Source organism: Schistocerca americana, chromosome 5 (genome assembly GCF_021461395.2).
Source record: "Schistocerca americana isolate TAMUIC-IGC-003095 chromosome 5, iqSchAmer2.1, whole genome shotgun sequence".
NCBI classification, from domain to species: Eukaryota; Metazoa; Arthropoda; class Insecta; order Orthoptera; family Acrididae; genus Schistocerca; species Schistocerca americana.
In genome coordinates this window covers 177,346,681-177,364,996 of record NC_060123.1, presented here as the reverse complement: position 1 = coordinate 177,364,996, position 18,316 = coordinate 177,346,681, and the positions used below count along the sequence as shown (strand labels likewise).

Below are 18,316 nucleotides of genomic sequence, written 5' to 3'. Positions count from 1 at the left end.
AGTTCTAACTTTGAATTTCATTTGTCTTCTTACTGCTTATTGCTTGAAGTTGGTTTGTACATAACTGACTGTGCTTTTGATGACATAAAATCAGTTTTCACTTATTTTACTTCATGTCTGCTCCGTCGCATTCTAGTATGTACATTGTGTATGACAAGTAATAACTTTGAGCACCTGTAAGCAGGCATAGGACTAAAACCATACAGCATCTGAAACTTAAGAAATAATCTTTTTAGATACAGTAAGATAAAAATACTGAACATATAGCTGAGATATAGTCCCAAAATTTGGCACCCAAAAAGAGTTCATAAATTTTGCACATAGTAACTTTCAACAGAGGAGGACGAAGGCTAATGTACAAAAAGCACAAATTGACAGCATGGCCATGTGTCACTTTGCCAATTCTTGGCTCAATCTGTATGTAAAATTAAGATTTATGTCTGGTTAAAGATAGACTCTCCAAGTAACACAGTTATGTCATTTTTGAAGTAATACAGCTATCACCAGATACGTCTAAAAATCTAATCAGTAATATATTCTTATTCAGCACAAAGAGTTGTTTAAGTATACAAAAGCTGTGATTTGTAAGTTAAGGGTACCTTTTATAAAACTTGCTGAAATTGCTAGTTTAGCACATGTGGAGGTAGTGCAAACTAGAGACCACTTCAGAGAGATTGTAGAAATGGAGTCAAAGGAGGTACCGATCTGAAACTTTGTGCAGATCCCTTCAAGACTTTGTTAAACCTACTCAGTAAATTTCATTGGATTCAGAAATGGTCAAGTGGGAACCATGTCTGAAATTGCTCCACTTGATGCAGAATGACCCCCACAGTATGTGGGTTTCATCCTGTTGCATTTGTGTATGGAATGTGACAAGCTGCTTAAATGTGTCTGTGCCCACTGTAATTAGACTAATCTTCATGGACACTGTGGGAATGGAATAAAGAGGTTGAAGGCTATTCCTAGATTCCTCACTTAGTTATGGTTCTTGCCACTCTGCAAGAGTCTTTCATGAGATTTTACATCTACCTTTATGTCTTTGCTGCTTCAGATCTCTCAGCATTTCTGTGATACTCTCCTGTGGGACAAACAGACCTGTGGCCATCCTTACCATTCTTTGTGTATGTTCGATATCCCTTTTGTTGGTATGACTCCCATGCACTTTAATTATATTTCAGGATGGGTTACGTGAGTGTTTTGTAAGCAATATTTTTTACAGGTGTGATTTATCACCACATAAATTCCATATGCTTGAGCTGTTGGAGTAGCTGTTAAGAAAGCAACAGTTATATGATGACTGAGCCATGCATGTGGATTTTGATAAGATAACCTCTAATGTGATGTAAAAAATAATTTTATGTAACAGAAGAAGAGAGATGTTTTAATGTCCCTTCCATAGATTCTAAGTTATATGAGACTCAAGGAAAAGAAGGTTAATATCAAACTGTTCAAAAATGTTTATACACTGAAGTCAATAAGATAATTGTATGACACTTCATTCAAAGCCAGCATAACTGCAGTGAAGATGTGCAAATGTTCGATTTATGTGATACTGAAGTTATTTTATGTTGTTAATAATATAGACAAGTGGGGGTGGGAGTTGGCCATCAAGAAAAACTTTAGGTTCTGTTAAATTGTGTTTTATTAGTAGCTAATATGTTTTATGGTTGCTGGCAACACTTGGAAGTTGTGTGTCCCTGAGTTACTTTACTAACTATGTATGCAGATATTGTTATTTTAGTATCATTTCCGAGTACTAAGCTTTTGGTATGAAAAAGATAAATCCTGTTAAGGAATAAATATATTGACAGCATTCAGTAGTTTCTAGTTCCAGTTCCTTTAACAGGTCTCTGCAGGCTATCCTTGAATTCAGATCAAAACTAGTGTGACATGCTTTTGTACTCGGAAAACTTAAGCTTGGTTGAATTAGAAAGTCAAAGCTCAAACTCTATGCATCTTTCATGTATGAAAGCTGTCTGTGAGCTGTCTGTGTGCTGTCTGTTGTATAAAGGAGCTTCTAAAATTTTCTTGCAATCAAAGAATTAAACATTTTTAATTCTTGCATCTTGTTTCTATTATCTCTTCGTATGCTCAACCAAATGTCATGACTCAGTAAACACACTACTCCTTTACAAACATGTGAATGGCTATGATGTCACCAAAACAGAGGAAAGTTATACAGCATAGCTGCTGATTTTTTCAATTACTTTAATTTTTGCAAGAAGGATTTTATAATGTCTCTGATAAATTGTACAACGTAGTCGCATATGTCAATAAGATTTGATTTTTTAATAAAAAATTTGAAAATGTAATTGTAAGGGATTATTGTGTAACTCATCTTAAAATAATGCACATGTGTTACTCTTGTAAGTCTGCTTCTTCAATAATACAGGCATTATTGAACACCAGTAAAGTACAAATAACTTGCAGAATGTAATAGATCATGATTCTTCTTGAAACGAAACGAAGTCTTCTGAAGGCCGATACCTCTTAGCCATCAAAGTTCACTAAAAACTCAAATGTTAGTGCTGGGAAACCCTGTACATTTGTCCTAGTGAAAGCACTCGAAGTACGGTCCACACTCGGTGTACACAGATGCTGTCTGTTTCCTCGCAGAAAGAACAACATGCAGTTGGAGCATGGTGACAGTGACACATTGGGGAAATAGAAATTTCCATGTGCAAAGCCAAACATCGATGGCAGGGAATAGCCAAGTATCATAAAAGCTGTAAATAAGTCCACTGGAGAGCATGTTGTACACATCAGTGAGCTGAGACAAATGAGGCAGAGGCGATGCGCAGCAGTCCCTAAACTTGCTGCTGCTGCTGTTTACCCATGTGTCTTTGGCACTGGCAAATGTATCACTCTGCAATACATGTAGATCTCATTGGATGTAAGTGTAATTATATTGATTGATCCATCAATATGTCTGACAGGATTACAAGAGTTTTCTAACAAATATACCTCACTTATTCACCTGCTACAGAGAAATGAACTGTGACAGAACTGATTTAGATTGATAAAACCACTCTCGTCTGAGTTATGCTAAACCTTTCGCTCTGATAATTATAGATAAACTACTTGACCCCAATTATTGTAGTTCAAAATACCTCAGAGTTCCATACAAAACGCATTATAAATGGCAGTCTGTCAGCACACTAACACAATCACAGAACATTGTTTTTATTACAAACATAATCATTAGTGATAAAATACTCTAACAGAAAAGAAAAAAAGGCCTTTTTCGGAAGCCATTATATAAGAAATAATATGTATTGGAAATTATAATAGTTTCATACAGAAATTGCCAGTGAGCTATTCATATTGTGTTCCTCACATGATGCTGCTACATTTGGTTTGGAAGTCCATCATGTCTGTTTCAAGTTTGAACCATAGGTTTCACCTCTTTGCAGTCTCTTAATTTCCATATTTCTCCAGATTACCTACAACAGTTCAACATCACGTTAGAACCAGTACCACTTACACAAACAAATGTTCCAGACCTCGGAGATGTGTGTGGTCTGCAGGCAAGAGTAAATAAATTAAAGAAAAAGTCTTAATATGTGAGAAAACAGAAACATTTGCGATAGTATTATCACGTAAAATGTAATTGTAATGTATCAGCACCTTTTCTCTAATGTGGGCAGTATTAGTTTCACCACCACCTAAATGATATTTTTATGTCAGTTGCGTTCAAATGTTACTTAAGTAACAAGCTAAGCAAGCCGTTCCCCAATTGTATAATTTGGTCAGTCATGGTTTCCATCATTGATTTGTTTCTTGCGCACAAGACATAGATATGTATAATTTGCTGAATCATGTGGTACAGTAAATCAAAACAGTCAGAATTAATCGTTTTCAGTGAAACAAACAGTTGATGTTAAGAAGATGCAGGTCTGGGCTTGACATCCACACTTTAACTTACAGTGAAATCTTACTGTTTTAAGCTGTTAACTGTGAAAATGGTTATGTTCCCTTTTTTATTCAGGAAGTTGTTATACACAGACAACCTTAAACTTATGTATACTACAACATTGTGCATCTTTATTTTTTTAAATGGCGTACATAGTTAACTTCAATATTCTTCCAGTTACGGATTTATTAGGTAAGGACTTTTGAAGTCTCTCATCAATTTGTTACATTGTTAATACTGGTTACAGCAGATCCAACATCAATTAACATCTATAGGCTCGCATAATCTTTATACCACTATTTGTACTTTATGTTACAAAACTTATCTCTGTGTAACATCTTTACAACATAAATAGAACCTGTTACCATGTATGTAAAACTAATATCTATAAACAGGGTGTATACGACCCGGGAGATCCGGTAAAAACTCGGGAATTTTTTCATCTGTGAGAAAATCGGGATAAACCGGGAATTTTTCATTGTTTTAGTTTTCAGTTAAATTTATGTGATTTTGATGGGTAAGAACCAATACTCTAACAAAGGATATTACTGTATCCCGTTTCTGCAGTATAATAGTGCAGCAACAAAACATGAACAGAAGAAAAAAACGAAAATAAAACCTAAGTCGCAAAAGAATACGCCATATACAACAATAAAACACAGTGCTCATACAAGCGTTTGCCAACTGCAAAGTGTGTCAAAGGCTTTGGGAAGACTATGCAATGCTTCCTAACAACAAATTGTCTCCGATGAGCGTGACGTCACAACTGTTTACTTTAGATTTGTTTGAGCAGTTGCGGGCCAGCCCTTGTGCGTGTGCAGTTGTGTCACATATGAGAAGTACCTTTCCCCGCTTCTCGCTTCAGACGTGTGGCTGGGCGCTACTATCTAATATTGCCCCGGTTCGGAAATATCGAAGATCCGGGGCTGATTCACAGAGCAGTCTGAGTTCTAGTGGGGAGTCTCCACATGATCCGTGTTTACGTTTAGTGATTTTGCTGTTTCCTCTTCATTTATTGCTCTCACATTAAATGAAAACAAAACGGATATCTATGACCGTGAGCTATCAAATGAATTAAAATATGTTCTCATAATTACGGAAGGCTAAAATATGTTATTAGTTTCAGGTTTTATCTCCACTTTTCTGACAGTCAGGCATTAATCGCCTTGCAGAACAATGAAGTTATTTTTGTCGGTTTGCTAAAGAAATTTGGCTTTTATTAATCTTTTCCGCTGGGGCAGTCAATTTATTTGAAATGAAGTGTTTAAATCCATACTATGGGCTAGTTTCAACTGTTCGCTGCATTTCAAAAGTGCATGTTTTCATCTTCTAGAACGTATGGCATTATGCCATAATAAAGAACCAAACATGAGATAATACAGTACCGGTACTCAATAAAATTTACGTCCGAATCTGGACATACGAATGTGCACTTTAAGCCGAATTACGCATTGTAGTATGGTTCACGAAATTCCGATGTTCTTGGAGTATCCTCTGATATCTTGTTTCTTTTATGACACAGTGTAAGATCTTTTAATGTTTTACACTTACGAACATATGGGCTTCATGCATCATCGTAGATGCGCAAGCGCGGTGACGCCTGTTTCTGGCACTCTCTGGCAATTACTGGAACGAACCTATTTCTAACAGGTCACGGGAAAATATTTCGAATGGTTGTTTGAAAAGCATTACTTTCAAAGTAAATTTCCTTTTATACAAGATGAATTATGTGCGAGAATGTACGATGAATTTCTTGACTCATTTAAAAATCAAGTCTTTTGAGGACGTACATTCAGAAAAATTTCGAGCTCAGAAGATCATACATTTATGTCTTTATTAAAAATTTTACTGACGCATTTGTGTGTTGTACCTTAAAGTGTAACACGCGCAAAAAAATCAACATTATATGTTAAAGCTTAGCTTCTCTTGCAGCTTACGAATCTCAGAGACCAATATTGTATGTGAAAGTTTTGCTTTTCTTGTAGTAACGCTGTGTATGTTAATTTAAACCATTAACTTTTCCTATTTGTGTGTACGCGCTACTTAACACTGATATTGCTATTGGCTGACTACATCACGTATCCTACGCTAGAAGATCCACTGTCATTCGCTGGCGAGATCATGTGACGAGCTAGGACTGGCTACAAAAGCGCATTGCACTCTTGATTTCAATGCTTCGGAAAGTAACATGCGGCGTTTGGTTGAATTTAAATGTACACTTTCATAATATGCAGCGTACATGTTGCTGCACATCAAAGAACTTTCCAAAACGTGTTTTTTACTATAACCATTCAAAGGATTGATAAGTTTTACAGTTCCGAGGAAAAGTATACTGTCACTTGACAGGGAAAGGGTGTATTTTCACCCAGGAGAAAGTGTAATTTTAACCAGGAAAAATCCGGGAATTTTTTTTTTCTTGTCCGCATATACACCCTGATAAACCACCATCATCATTACATTAAATCTCCGTCTTTACATCTTCTTCATGTCTTCACTATTATTATTTTCATACATCATTATGGAGAGCAAATACTTACAAATCTCATACAGTGTCGATTTTAGCATTACTCTTAATTTAATTATTACTTCATGAATTACTAACAATATCGGCTTATTCAGTTAAGCATCTTTGAAGTTACAAATCAGAGCACACGAGCACACACTGCTGCAGAGAGAAGACACTTTGTGTAAATGTCTTTTTATTCTGAATCTGTATTTATGCTGACAAAACTTCACAACAATAATGTAAGGAGGAAAGGTTGAGGAGGCGGGCAGTTGTTAATAAGCAAACAAGACTCAGAATGTTGATAGCTTTTGAATATATTATTGGCCAAGAGTAAAGTATCATCATTACTAGTTACAGTACATTGGATGAGGAAAATAAAGCAGAAATGTATAATTTCCAGAAATCAGTCAGAAAGCACAACAATAATAAAATGAACAATTCCTTAGGGATGGTCCAGCTATGTCTTCAGCACACATTTGAATTGAATAAACTGACCTTGACATGGGGTAAAATCTGAACAAAATCTAGCTAAACACAAATGCTGTTCCAGTGGAAATATAAACAAGTAGGTTAACAATAATAATTATTATTATAATTATCAGAAATATATAAAACAGTATTTCTGTTTCAATAATGAGTAACTTTATCAGAGTTGAAGCTGTATGTTTTAAATAGTCATTACCATTTGTTAACGCAGAATATTCCATCCAAATTGAAAAGCAAATGGTTATTATGATAGCCAGATATTAGCATAAAAGTAATACAACAGCTGCAGTTCAGAATAACATAATAACTGTATTAATAAAATCAAACCTTAACAACTTTGTATTACATAATTTGTACAATTCAGATATTTTTCATGACATCCTAGAACAGTGAGTATAGCATTTATAGAAAAAAAAGATAAGTGACAGATGATTACATAATCAAACAATGGAAACTCCAGGTAGGAATGTCAACAATGTAGGAAAATTGCTACTCACCAGCTCTCTGAGACTGCAGGTGTGTGTGTGTGTGTGTGTGTGTGTGTGTGTGGGGGGGGGGGGGGGGTGCTGACAAAGGTCTTAATGGCCGAAAAAGCTTTAATTGTGTGAATCTTTTTTGTTGTGCCTGTTGCAACTCGGCATCTCTGCTGTATGGTGGGTGGCAACTTTCCTTCTCTGGTATTGCTACTCACCATATAGCGGAGGTACTGAGTAGCAGATAGGTATAACAAAAAGACATGCATACATGACCGCCAACTCCAGCATCTCCAGCCTGAGATGCTGGAGTTGGTGGGTGTGTGTGCATGAGGTGAACTTGCTTGTGTGTGAATGGTGTATGTTAACCTTTTGCTGAAGAAGGCTGTGGCCAAAAGCTTTCTGTAAGTGTCTTTTAATTGTGCCTGTTTGCAACTTGATGTGTCTTTTTGATGGTAAGTAGCAATCTTATCTTTTCCTACGTAAGATGATTACAAAAGACAGAAATGTTGCAGCACAGAAGATTAAAAAAATGGTGCTATATGGGTTGTGGAATCCTTTGCTCGCTCACCACAGAATTTGCAAAGAGGGAGAGTCCCTCTTGGTGTTGACATCATTACTGATACACAATCACCTGTCCAAATACGAATTCGCTGTGGAAACAATATGCATATAATTGTTTTTATATATTGACTACAGGTCCATTTCTCAATATTTTACGTATGATGGCATGTACATTACAAAATTTCTTTTAGGTGTTCTATTTGTGTTTATATTCACCATATTGGTTTCATAAAGAAGGATACTTGTTCACTGATCAAGCAAAGTTGACCTTCGCAGTTGAATAATTCCACATTACCACACAATTGTACACTGCCAAAATAGTAGTGGTTAGGCGGCTGAAATAGTGGTGAGTACATTGTCATCTTAAAAGTAGTCAGTGAGCTAATATCCACAGCAAGGTGTGGGCTGAAGTCTAGGTCAGGGCCAACAGTAGTTATGGGAGTGCTTACCTACTGCTCATCAGTTGACAATGCATCAGTATGCGTAACCAGTGGGATGATTGAAACTTCCTGATTAAAACTGTATGCCAGACTGAGACTTGAAATTGGTGTCTTTGCCGTCGCGGGCAAGTGCTGTACCATCTGACCCTACCCAAGCACTAGTCATGACCTATATTCACAGCTCCAATTCTGCTAGTACCTCGTCTCCAATCTCCAAACTTCAGACGGTAGAGCACTTGCTGCAAAAGGCAAAGGCCCTGAATTTGAGTATCGGTCCGGCACACAGTTTCAGTCTGCCAGGAAGTTGCATATCAGCGCACACTCTGCAGCAGAGTGAAAATTTCGCTTTGGAGAGGGATGATTCTTAGACATAAACAATGTGAGGCAAGAAGGCAGGCAAGTATTTGTAGCACCGAAATTGAAACCATTGTCTTGTTTGCTATTTTTGGGTGTATTTGTGAGTTTCGAGAGAAATATTTCATGATTATGGCAGTGAGTGATGTGAAGTTGACTGATTTAAGTGATTTAGTTCTGCATGGCGACATCGTCCATTGGTGCGTCTCTCATGGATTAATTGCAGAGACATGAAAATGTATCTCATGTGGTGGTGAAATGGCTACACAATCGATCTACGCCAGCACACTGTGTTAGTAAAGGTTGTTTTAATTAAATCATGGAAGAAGATAGGTGGATCGGTGTTCATTAATAATAGCAACATGTTCGATGTATTAATAAACATTGATCCAGCCACCTTCTCCCATGATTTAATTAAAACAACCTTTACTTACTTACTCAGTGTGCTTGCGTAGATTGATCTGCATAACACAAACAGCTGACACACTTTCGTTTCCATCATACCCCACGGCAAGCGCTGACAACATTCTTGCATGAAACACATAAGTATGCCACTGGCCCTGTGCTTTTCCTTTTGCTCAGGATGTGAGACGGTTGGATAGATCATAGTATCTAAGAAAATGGCATCACACCAACATGTGCTCAATATAGAACTTGCTAATCATTTTCAAGTAGGTAATTAAAATAGACATACAAAGCGTATTTAAATGACAGGGAAGTATGATAGTAGTGCATCTCTCGACATGAATTTTTGAAAAATGGGACATTTGCTCATGGAACATATGAAGAGGAGTTCAATACTTTGTTCCTGTATACGGATACAGAGATACACTGAGACACGAAAGGCTGAAGAAGGAGAAAATAGATGAAAATCAGAATTGTATAGTAGGGTAAAATGCAATAAATGTGTGCCCCCCTGTTGGATGTCTGTAGGCTTGTTTAAAAGTGTCAGAGCATGGAGAAAATGTTTCAAACATTTGTTAATAGGTGGCACATGATCTTTGTGCCGAGCAGTACTTTCTTGCTGGAGTTCCAAATGCCATACATTGATGTCTCTTCCATTTAACCAGAGATGGTTTGAAGAGATAACATGTTTTTGGTGAGTGGGTACAGTTTTTTGACCTGTAACAAGTTTTGCAGCTATAAGGAACCAAAGAAGGGTAAGCAAGGCTTTGATTCTACAAGATGTAAATGAGATTGTTGTCAGCTAAAGCTGTGAACCCACTCCATGCAATTCCAACGCGTAAAACTGCAACTTTGGTGGTAAACTTGCAGCTGAATCAGTGTTGTCAGTGCAGGCATGTAAGACCTCCAAATGCAGTATGACGATTGTCATAATCTTCCATTTGAAACCGATATTAAGAAATTCTTACTCTGATACAAATAAGGGATAATGTCAATGTATTCAAGAGAGGAAAGACTGGCTGGTGTGTGACATATCGTACTTCATCTGAAAGACCTGTTGACAATGTTGCCATTTCTTTGTCAACAACAAGGGAGTAAAGGTGACCTTCGCAAAATCTGATCCTAAGAATAGTGTTCTGTGGGAAACAGAAGTCAGTGGTGACCAATTTTTTCTTGATTTTAATTTTATTCTTCTCTCGTAAAAATTTTTGAAAGAAATGAGAAATGATTTTTGTTGATTACAGTTCTACTAGTTAAAATATTACTGCTGTATTTCTGGATTTACGTTAGAAATGAAACATAGCACCTATAATATTAATCCGCTTGACACAAAAACTTTCTTAATTTATTTAATTTCTGATTTGTCTCATTTTTTACATTGATGATATGGGCATAAGAATTCTGTGGTATCAGAATACCTTTCAATTTTTTGGATACAAATAAAGTTATGCACAAAACAGATACATTGCTTTTTGATTCCCCTGACAAGTGATTTGGTACTTAGCATTTTTTTCATTTCCACTCTTCGTATGTTTACAGGAGGTTATATAAAGTGCTTTACAATGAAATGGCATAACAAGAAATTGGCATAAAAAGATACATAAAGACCTGATGGTGATAATGCGTTGATATAACTTATAGGTTTGGGGTTAAAACAAAGGCTATTGATTATAAATCCAGTGCTTGATTTGTGATGAGATGCACAAGAATACTGTACCATTACCTTTGGCGGAAAAAAAAAATTGAATTGCAGATTTTGAGATGGGGTACATTTAAACTTATGGTACGGCTGAAGCGATATTTTACAAGCATTGGTGTATTCACACATTTAAAATGCTTGGAAAAGTGTTAAGTAATGTTTTAAGATGTGGAAATTTCAAAAACACCCAATGGAAGGGGCAGAACTGGAATCTCATTTTTTTACGAGCTGAGTGCTGTATAAAGCTAATGACATTGGATGAATAAATTGAAAAGGCGTAAAACTGAAGCATTCAGGGTAATGTGTGTTCCAAGATTTCATTAAAAATTAAACTAATATGAAAAGAACTGCAGAATCAGTTACCTTCTTTACTACTATATAAAGACAAGTTGTTGTTTAATGTTGTTACCAAAGACTACTTTACCCTCCAATAAACATTTGGGCAGATGTAACCTGTATTTTTTAAACTACAGTGTATAGGTTTTCTGTTGAAATGAAATGGGATAAAGAAAATGTGCTGTGTTGTGAAAATGTTTGTTTTAGTTTTAATTCTTGAAGTCTGTTTCAACAGAAATGTGGAAACTTCTATTTGTGGTTAGTCAGCTTGTGATTAGCCACTAATATATTTTCTGTGCTGCTCATAAACTGTACATTAATTTACGCAGTTACTGGGAAGTTATTTTAAATGAGTCTTACCCATTAGAACCAAAGTGACCGACCTTGGGACTTTTATTCATTCCATGAATAGAGCTAATGGTTTTAAAGACAAGATATATTATGACAAATTTCATTACAGGTGCAGAGAAGCAGTGGCTTTTTGTGTGCCCAGTTCTTTGAGCAGGCTTCTGCATAATGTTATTGGATGCGCACCACAGATAGTTCATATTATAAACTTTTGTTTATGCTTGATGAGTTATGCCAAAATATTAATCCGTATAACATCATGGAATGGAATTTAGCAAATTTTGTCATTGAGTTATATTGACATTACACAAAGATTTGTGTAGTCACACCAATTGTGTGCTGTGCTCCTTGCAATAGATTTTATCATGAAATCACAGTACCAAGAATTTGTTGAGACAATTGAAAATTTGTGCCAGAATGGTCTTGAATGTTGATTTACTCCCCCCCCCCCTCTCCCCAATAAGTTATGTTAACCAGAACATCTCCAATGAATTGTGAGGGGACAGCACCACTTGGAGAACATAGTTGGTGGAGGATTGTGAATTATCAGACCACATGGAAATTTGCGTTTGAGTTCCTATATTGCACAAATTTTCAGTTATCACAGCATGTTCATTATACTGCAGGTTCAGCATTTCTGAACAGTCTTTGCTCACATAATTTCATGTCATTGCATCTTTATTGATTTCATCGCTATTGACTCCTTCATCTCACGTCAGCAAAATATGATATGTTTCTGTCTGCATGTTCTCATATTTTGTGCACATGCTGTGTAGAAACATCTTGTAGGTTCTGAACTACAAATAGTGAGATTTTGAAAAGTCGAATGGCAAAGAACTGGCTATAAACCAATATTGATGTATGTGGAAGCTTTTTTAACAGTTATTTCAAGAACTATGCTAGATTTGCTATTTATCACAATGTTTGTATCATCTGAGGACAAAGCACCTTTGCCATCTGGCAATGTTGTTAGTGAAAGGTCATTTATCCCATTTATACCCTGGGTTCCCCATTTGAGAGAATGACTTACACCCGTGCACTGAATTTACTGTCTTATCAGAAAGAAATGACTTACACCTGTGCACTGAATTTACTGTCATATCAGAAAGAAATGACTTACATAACCTTTTGACACAGAATAAGCTGATAATCTGTAACTGTAATGAATAAGTGCATTCTTACTACAATATGTTTTTTATATTTATATGGCTAAGAGGTTCTGGTTCTTTCAGTTTCTTCCACTACTGTATTCGATATTCTCTCTTTCAACTGATGCCTCACAGGTGTTAAATTTTTCTCAAGACACAAAATGCTTACCGAATTGCAGCATAGGTTTAGGAAAGACCTAAGCACACCTACTGCTGTTACCAGTTTCTTCCATTAAGTATATAGCAATATGGAACGGGCTATGCACACAGCCGGAATATTCCTTGACCTGAGCAAACCTTTTGACTCAGTAAACCAAGAGCTTCTCTTATAAAAAACTGTGGGCCTTTAGTATTAGTGATGCATCAATGAAACTTCTGTCCACCCCACCTACCTGTTGAATCGGAAACAGCGTACCAAACTTGCACATCCATCAAATTGACAATAAGGTCTTAACTTTTAAATCCACAAGGGAAACAGTGACACAGGGAATCCCTCATTGCTCAATTCTTGGACCTTTCCTCTTTTTAGCATATATTAATGACATTGTACATCCCATTAACTCGCACATTAAATTATGCTGATGACACCTCAGTTTTATTTCATGGTAAAGATTGTGAGGAACTGAAATTTTCAGCAAGTAATGGGATGCTAGAATTAAGTTCATATTTTCATGCACAAGGATTAAAGTTCAATGTAAATAAATCCCAGACACTAATATTTACAACTGGCAGTTCACACCACTTATGCATAAATGAGGAATGCGGCATAGTGCAGAGGAAGCAAACAAGTGTAAACTTCTAGGGATCCATCTGGACTCGAACCTCTGTTGGATTAGAAACACATTAACGCTGTAGAGAGACAGAGAGAGAGAGAGAGAGAGAGAGAGAGTCAGCAATGGGCTGTATCTTCTTAACCAACTGCCCAAAATGGTGCCCACCCACACGCTTGTGGGGTTGCGCTGCAGACATTCACTTTAACAGAGTACTATGGTTACAAAAAAAAGAGGGTTAAGGATTATACATGGACTAGGCTATAAAGACCCTTGCCATGATGTTTTCAGACAACACAAGTACTTCATTATATGCTCTTTGGTCTCTATAAATTAACTACTTTTTTGTCCCACAGAAAACTGAAGTAACTAAATGTAATGATATACATGACCACAAAACTAGGTCCAGAGAGAATTATTACTGACAAAGAACAAGATTAAAAATGACTGACCAGAGCCCATATACTAATGGATTGATATGGTATAATAAACTGCCAGTCCATGAAAAACAATAATAAAAGGCAATTTGAATCAAAACTAAAAGAATTCTTAATTGAAAAGTCTCCCTATTCACATGGCAAATTTTAAATGGTTAGGTTTAAATAAAGTATAAAAAAAATTATTGGCTGTCTTAATATGTGTAAAACATTACTTTTGACAAGCATCAATTTACTGTTTAATTACTACTGGTAAGGCTAAGATCTAAATATATTTTGTATTTGTAACTGTAGTTGATGTTTGCAAAAGCCATCATATTGATGACTCCACACAAAAAATCTAAATAAATAAATATCATTTAATGATCAGTTCTTTGAAATAGTTTGTAAGACTAATGCAGTTCGCTTAAGAGATTGAAACACAATATTGAAAAAAGCAGCAGCTTATGCACTCTAACCACATAATTCCAGTATTAGTGTGCTGAAAAGTGTGTATTTAGGCAGTTCAGTGTTAATTTTTAGATACAGATATTTGAGTGGTTTGTTAATGCTAAATAAGCAACTGCATTTCATTTGAAACTATGCTTTGTGTGGATCCATTAATGTATTACACGAAGTAAACTTCAATGTATGAAAATGCTGTTTTACAAAGTCTTCATAATGTTGTTCATAAAGATGTTTCTAAATGTATATTTCAGAACCCAAAATTCCTTAATTTCATGAAGAAAACTAACTACAGCTTTAACATTCTGAACTATTTTTAACTTAATTTCCAATTAGACACGACTGTAAAGATAAAAGATTGTCATTAGGAAAGCAATGATTCCAGTGGAAAAATTAACTCCTCTCTCTCTCTCTCTCTCTCTCTCTCACACACACACACACACACACACACACACACACACACACAGACAGAGAGAGAGAGAGAGAGAGAGAGAGAGAGAGAGAGAATTGAAGTGACAAAGAACAAGTTTGTTTCAAAGACTAAATTCAGCTGCTAGGAACAAAGCATAATATTCCTCAGTCAGGAAAAATTTTATTTAAGAGTTTTTCTTATAGACTCCACTTAGTTACATTTTATTCATATGTTCTCAATGGTCCTACTGTTCGTTTTTCCTGTTCTAGGATAACTGGGAAGATGAGGAGGAGGAAGAGAAGAAAGATGTTGAAAAACAGGAACCTGTCAAGCCAGTCCAGTCAAAGAAGCCTCAAAAGAACTTACAAGAAAAAATTGCTGAAAAAGAGGTATGTTTCTTTGTTTGAATTTTCCATTGACAGAATATTGTATACCCATTTCATATGATGCACTAAGCTGCACAGAAAAAATTCAAGAATTTGCAGTTTCACCACCTCAAATGTAAATTTCAATTGCTGCTGAAAGGAGTTTCCCCTCATTATTTGTTTCAGTAGTAATGGAAGGTTTGAATGAGGAAAGCAATAAATGTAATCAGTGCTTGAACTACACCCATCAAAAAAAGTTTTGCATCACCCCGGTTCCCAGAACTCCTGAAGATAGACGTTGATTATGGATATTGTATCCCAAACACCATCCCTTTGACTCTTCAGAGATGTCACTAAACCTGACCGAAGATGTAAACAACCATGCATGAGCAGCACCTATTAGAAAGAGGGGATCAGACACCCAATCAGTTCCAGTCATTCCACCAGGAAGGAGGTACACGACTTGTGTTGTCTGTAGTTCAACCCTGCCTACACGGTAAATACCACGGTTCGATCATGTCCACATTGTTATTTTGTGCCAGGAAGGGCTCTCAACAAGGGAAGTATCCATGCGTTTCGGAGTGAACCAAAGCGATGTTCAGACATGGAGGAGATATAGAGAGACAGGAACTGTCGGTGACATGCCTCGCTCAGGCCGCCCAAGGGCTACTACTGCAGTGGATGACCACTGCTTATGGATTATGGCTCGGAGGAACCCTGACAGCAATGCCGCAATGTTGAATAATGCTTTTCGTGCAGCTGCGTGTTACGTCGCAAACTGTGTGCAATAGGCTGCACGACGCACGGCACATGATGCGCAACTTCATTCCTGACTTCCATGGCAAGGTCCGTCTTTGCAACCACGACACCATGCAGTGCGGTACAGATGGGCCCAACAACATGCCAAATGGACCGATCAGGATGGGCATCAAGTTCTCCTCACGGATGAGTGTCACATATGCCTTCAACCAGACAATCATCGGAGACGTGTTGGGAGGCAACCTGGTCAAGCTGAATGCCTTAGACACACTGTCCAGTGAGTGCAGCAAGGTAGAGGTTCCCTGCAGTTTTGGAGTAGCATTATGTGGGGCTGATGTATGCTGCTGATGGTCATGGAAGGTGCTGTAACTGCTGTGTGAAACATGAATGCCATCCTCCAGCCGATAGTGCAATGATATCGGCAGCTTATTTGCGAGGTATTCATCTTCATGGGCAGCACTTCGTGCCCCCGTCATGCACATCTCATGAATGACCTCCTTCAGGATAACAACATCGCTAAACTAGAGTGGCCAGCATGTTCTCCAGACGTGAACCCTATCGAACATGCCAGGGGTGGATTGGAAAGTGCTGTTTATGGACAACGTGACCTACCAACCACTCTGAGGGCTCTACACCGAATCACCATTGATGAGTTGGACAACCTGGACTAACAGTGCCTTGATGAACTTGTGGATAGTATGCCACGACGAATACAGCCATGCATCAGTGCAAGAGGACGTGCTACTGGTATTAGTGGTAGAGGTGTGTACAGCAGTCTGGGCCGCCACTTCTGAAAGTCTCTCTGTATTATGGTACAACAGGCAATGTGTGGTTTTCACGAGCAATAAAAAGGGCGGAAATGATGTTTATGTTGATCTCTATCCAAATTTTCTGTACAGGTTCTGGAACCCTCGGAACAGAGGTGATGCAAAACTTTTTTTTTTGTGTGTGTACTTATAAGTTACAATAATAAAATATTGGGTTGTTGCTTAGTGTCAGATTATTGAGAATTAAGTGGATATGTTGTTGTAGCCATGTATTATTGTGATATTTGGTAGTACAATAATGGAAGACCTTTGCTGGGATTCAATGAAAGAATTAAAACAGTCGCTTAGTGTGTAGTGCAGGTGATGGCCGGTGCCTGTCCTCCAAAAAATGCTTCTGCTGTGTAGTTAGTAGATTCTATATTTTGTACATTTGCTTAAATAGCTAGATCAGGGGCAGTGCTGTTACTTGTATGAGTACTGAAGCAAAGTTGGCAGCACTCACATTGTGGTGTGGTGGAAACATAAGTCATTAGGTGGATTTAAGTAACCAGTGAATATATTCAGATTTCAAATCTGCCATCGGTATAAAGACAGAATTACAGAGGATTAAAAAAAAAAATACACGTGTGGTGCATGTTACTTAGCCAAAATATCGCCAGAGTAATGTGACACATACATAACCTGTGATCCATGACTGTCCTCTAAATAATTGCTTGAAGTGTTCAGTGAATGTACTTGAGCTTCTTACCATAATATGTTTGTTGGTTTTGCCAATTCTCAACCAAACTGGTACTAAGTGTGACCTCAGACTACACTATAAACCAATCTACGGTATACATTCCTAACGAGTAGCAAAAATATATGGGTCAGTCCATATGAAGTGGTCCAGTGATGGTTGCTTGACCTTTTTTAAATATTTAAATTTTTTTTATATGTGATTGCCCTATATTTTAGAAGTTCAAAACAGTTTTTTAAAATAATTTATCTTGCACCTTTACTGGATGGTGGCCATTTTTATTTGTAGGCGCACGACAATTTTTCAGTATGGAGACGTTAGCAAAATTTTGAATATCTCTGCACTGGATTAAGTTACAACATTGCAATTGACATGATTGTTTTTAGAAAACTATCATCTACAGCATTGTCTATTACACAAAATACCCTACATTAAAAAATAACCAGTCAAAATGACCTCCAAAAATAACAAACAAGGAGCGATTTATGAGTGTCTATTTCTTTTCCTATAGTTAGATATCATACACTACTAGCCTCATATAGAGCAAGAATACTTACAAACCTTTCCTTATTTTTTTATGAGTTTTTGAAATTTGAATATTTTCTTTTTTTTTTTTTTGTAAAGTTTGGGGTTAGTTATCTCAGGTGGGACTGTATATAAAAATATGATTTTTGCACATTTTGTACACCTATATGATAGCAACATACTGTAAAAATTTCAACATTGATATCTGACTGAACAAAGATATGAATTTTTGAAAATGAGGAAATAATTCGCATTACTCTACAATTGATCTTATCGCTGTTGCCTATTTAAATTGTTTGTTTCATTGTAATAAAATTTGTGACATACGTTTAGTTAACACTGTCACCCAATATTCATTTAGTTTATTTATTTTCAATAATCCAATATTAAACAATAGGAGCTTTCGGTTTTGTTATATGGTAATAAAAA

At 36.7% G+C, this 18,316-nt stretch overlaps 1 protein-coding gene across 1 annotated transcript in view; it reads left to right on the top strand.

Moving 5' to 3' along the window:
• LOC124615615 (eukaryotic translation initiation factor 3 subunit J) overlaps positions 1-18,316 on the top strand; it is a 65,511-nt gene that overhangs the window by 9,659 nt on the left and 37,536 nt on the right. The window contains exon 3 of the mRNA XM_047143620.1: positions 15,005-15,124. Coding sequence (XP_046999576.1) covers positions 15,005-15,124 — 120 coding nt within the window. The remainder of the gene's footprint in view (positions 1-15,004; positions 15,125-18,316) is intronic.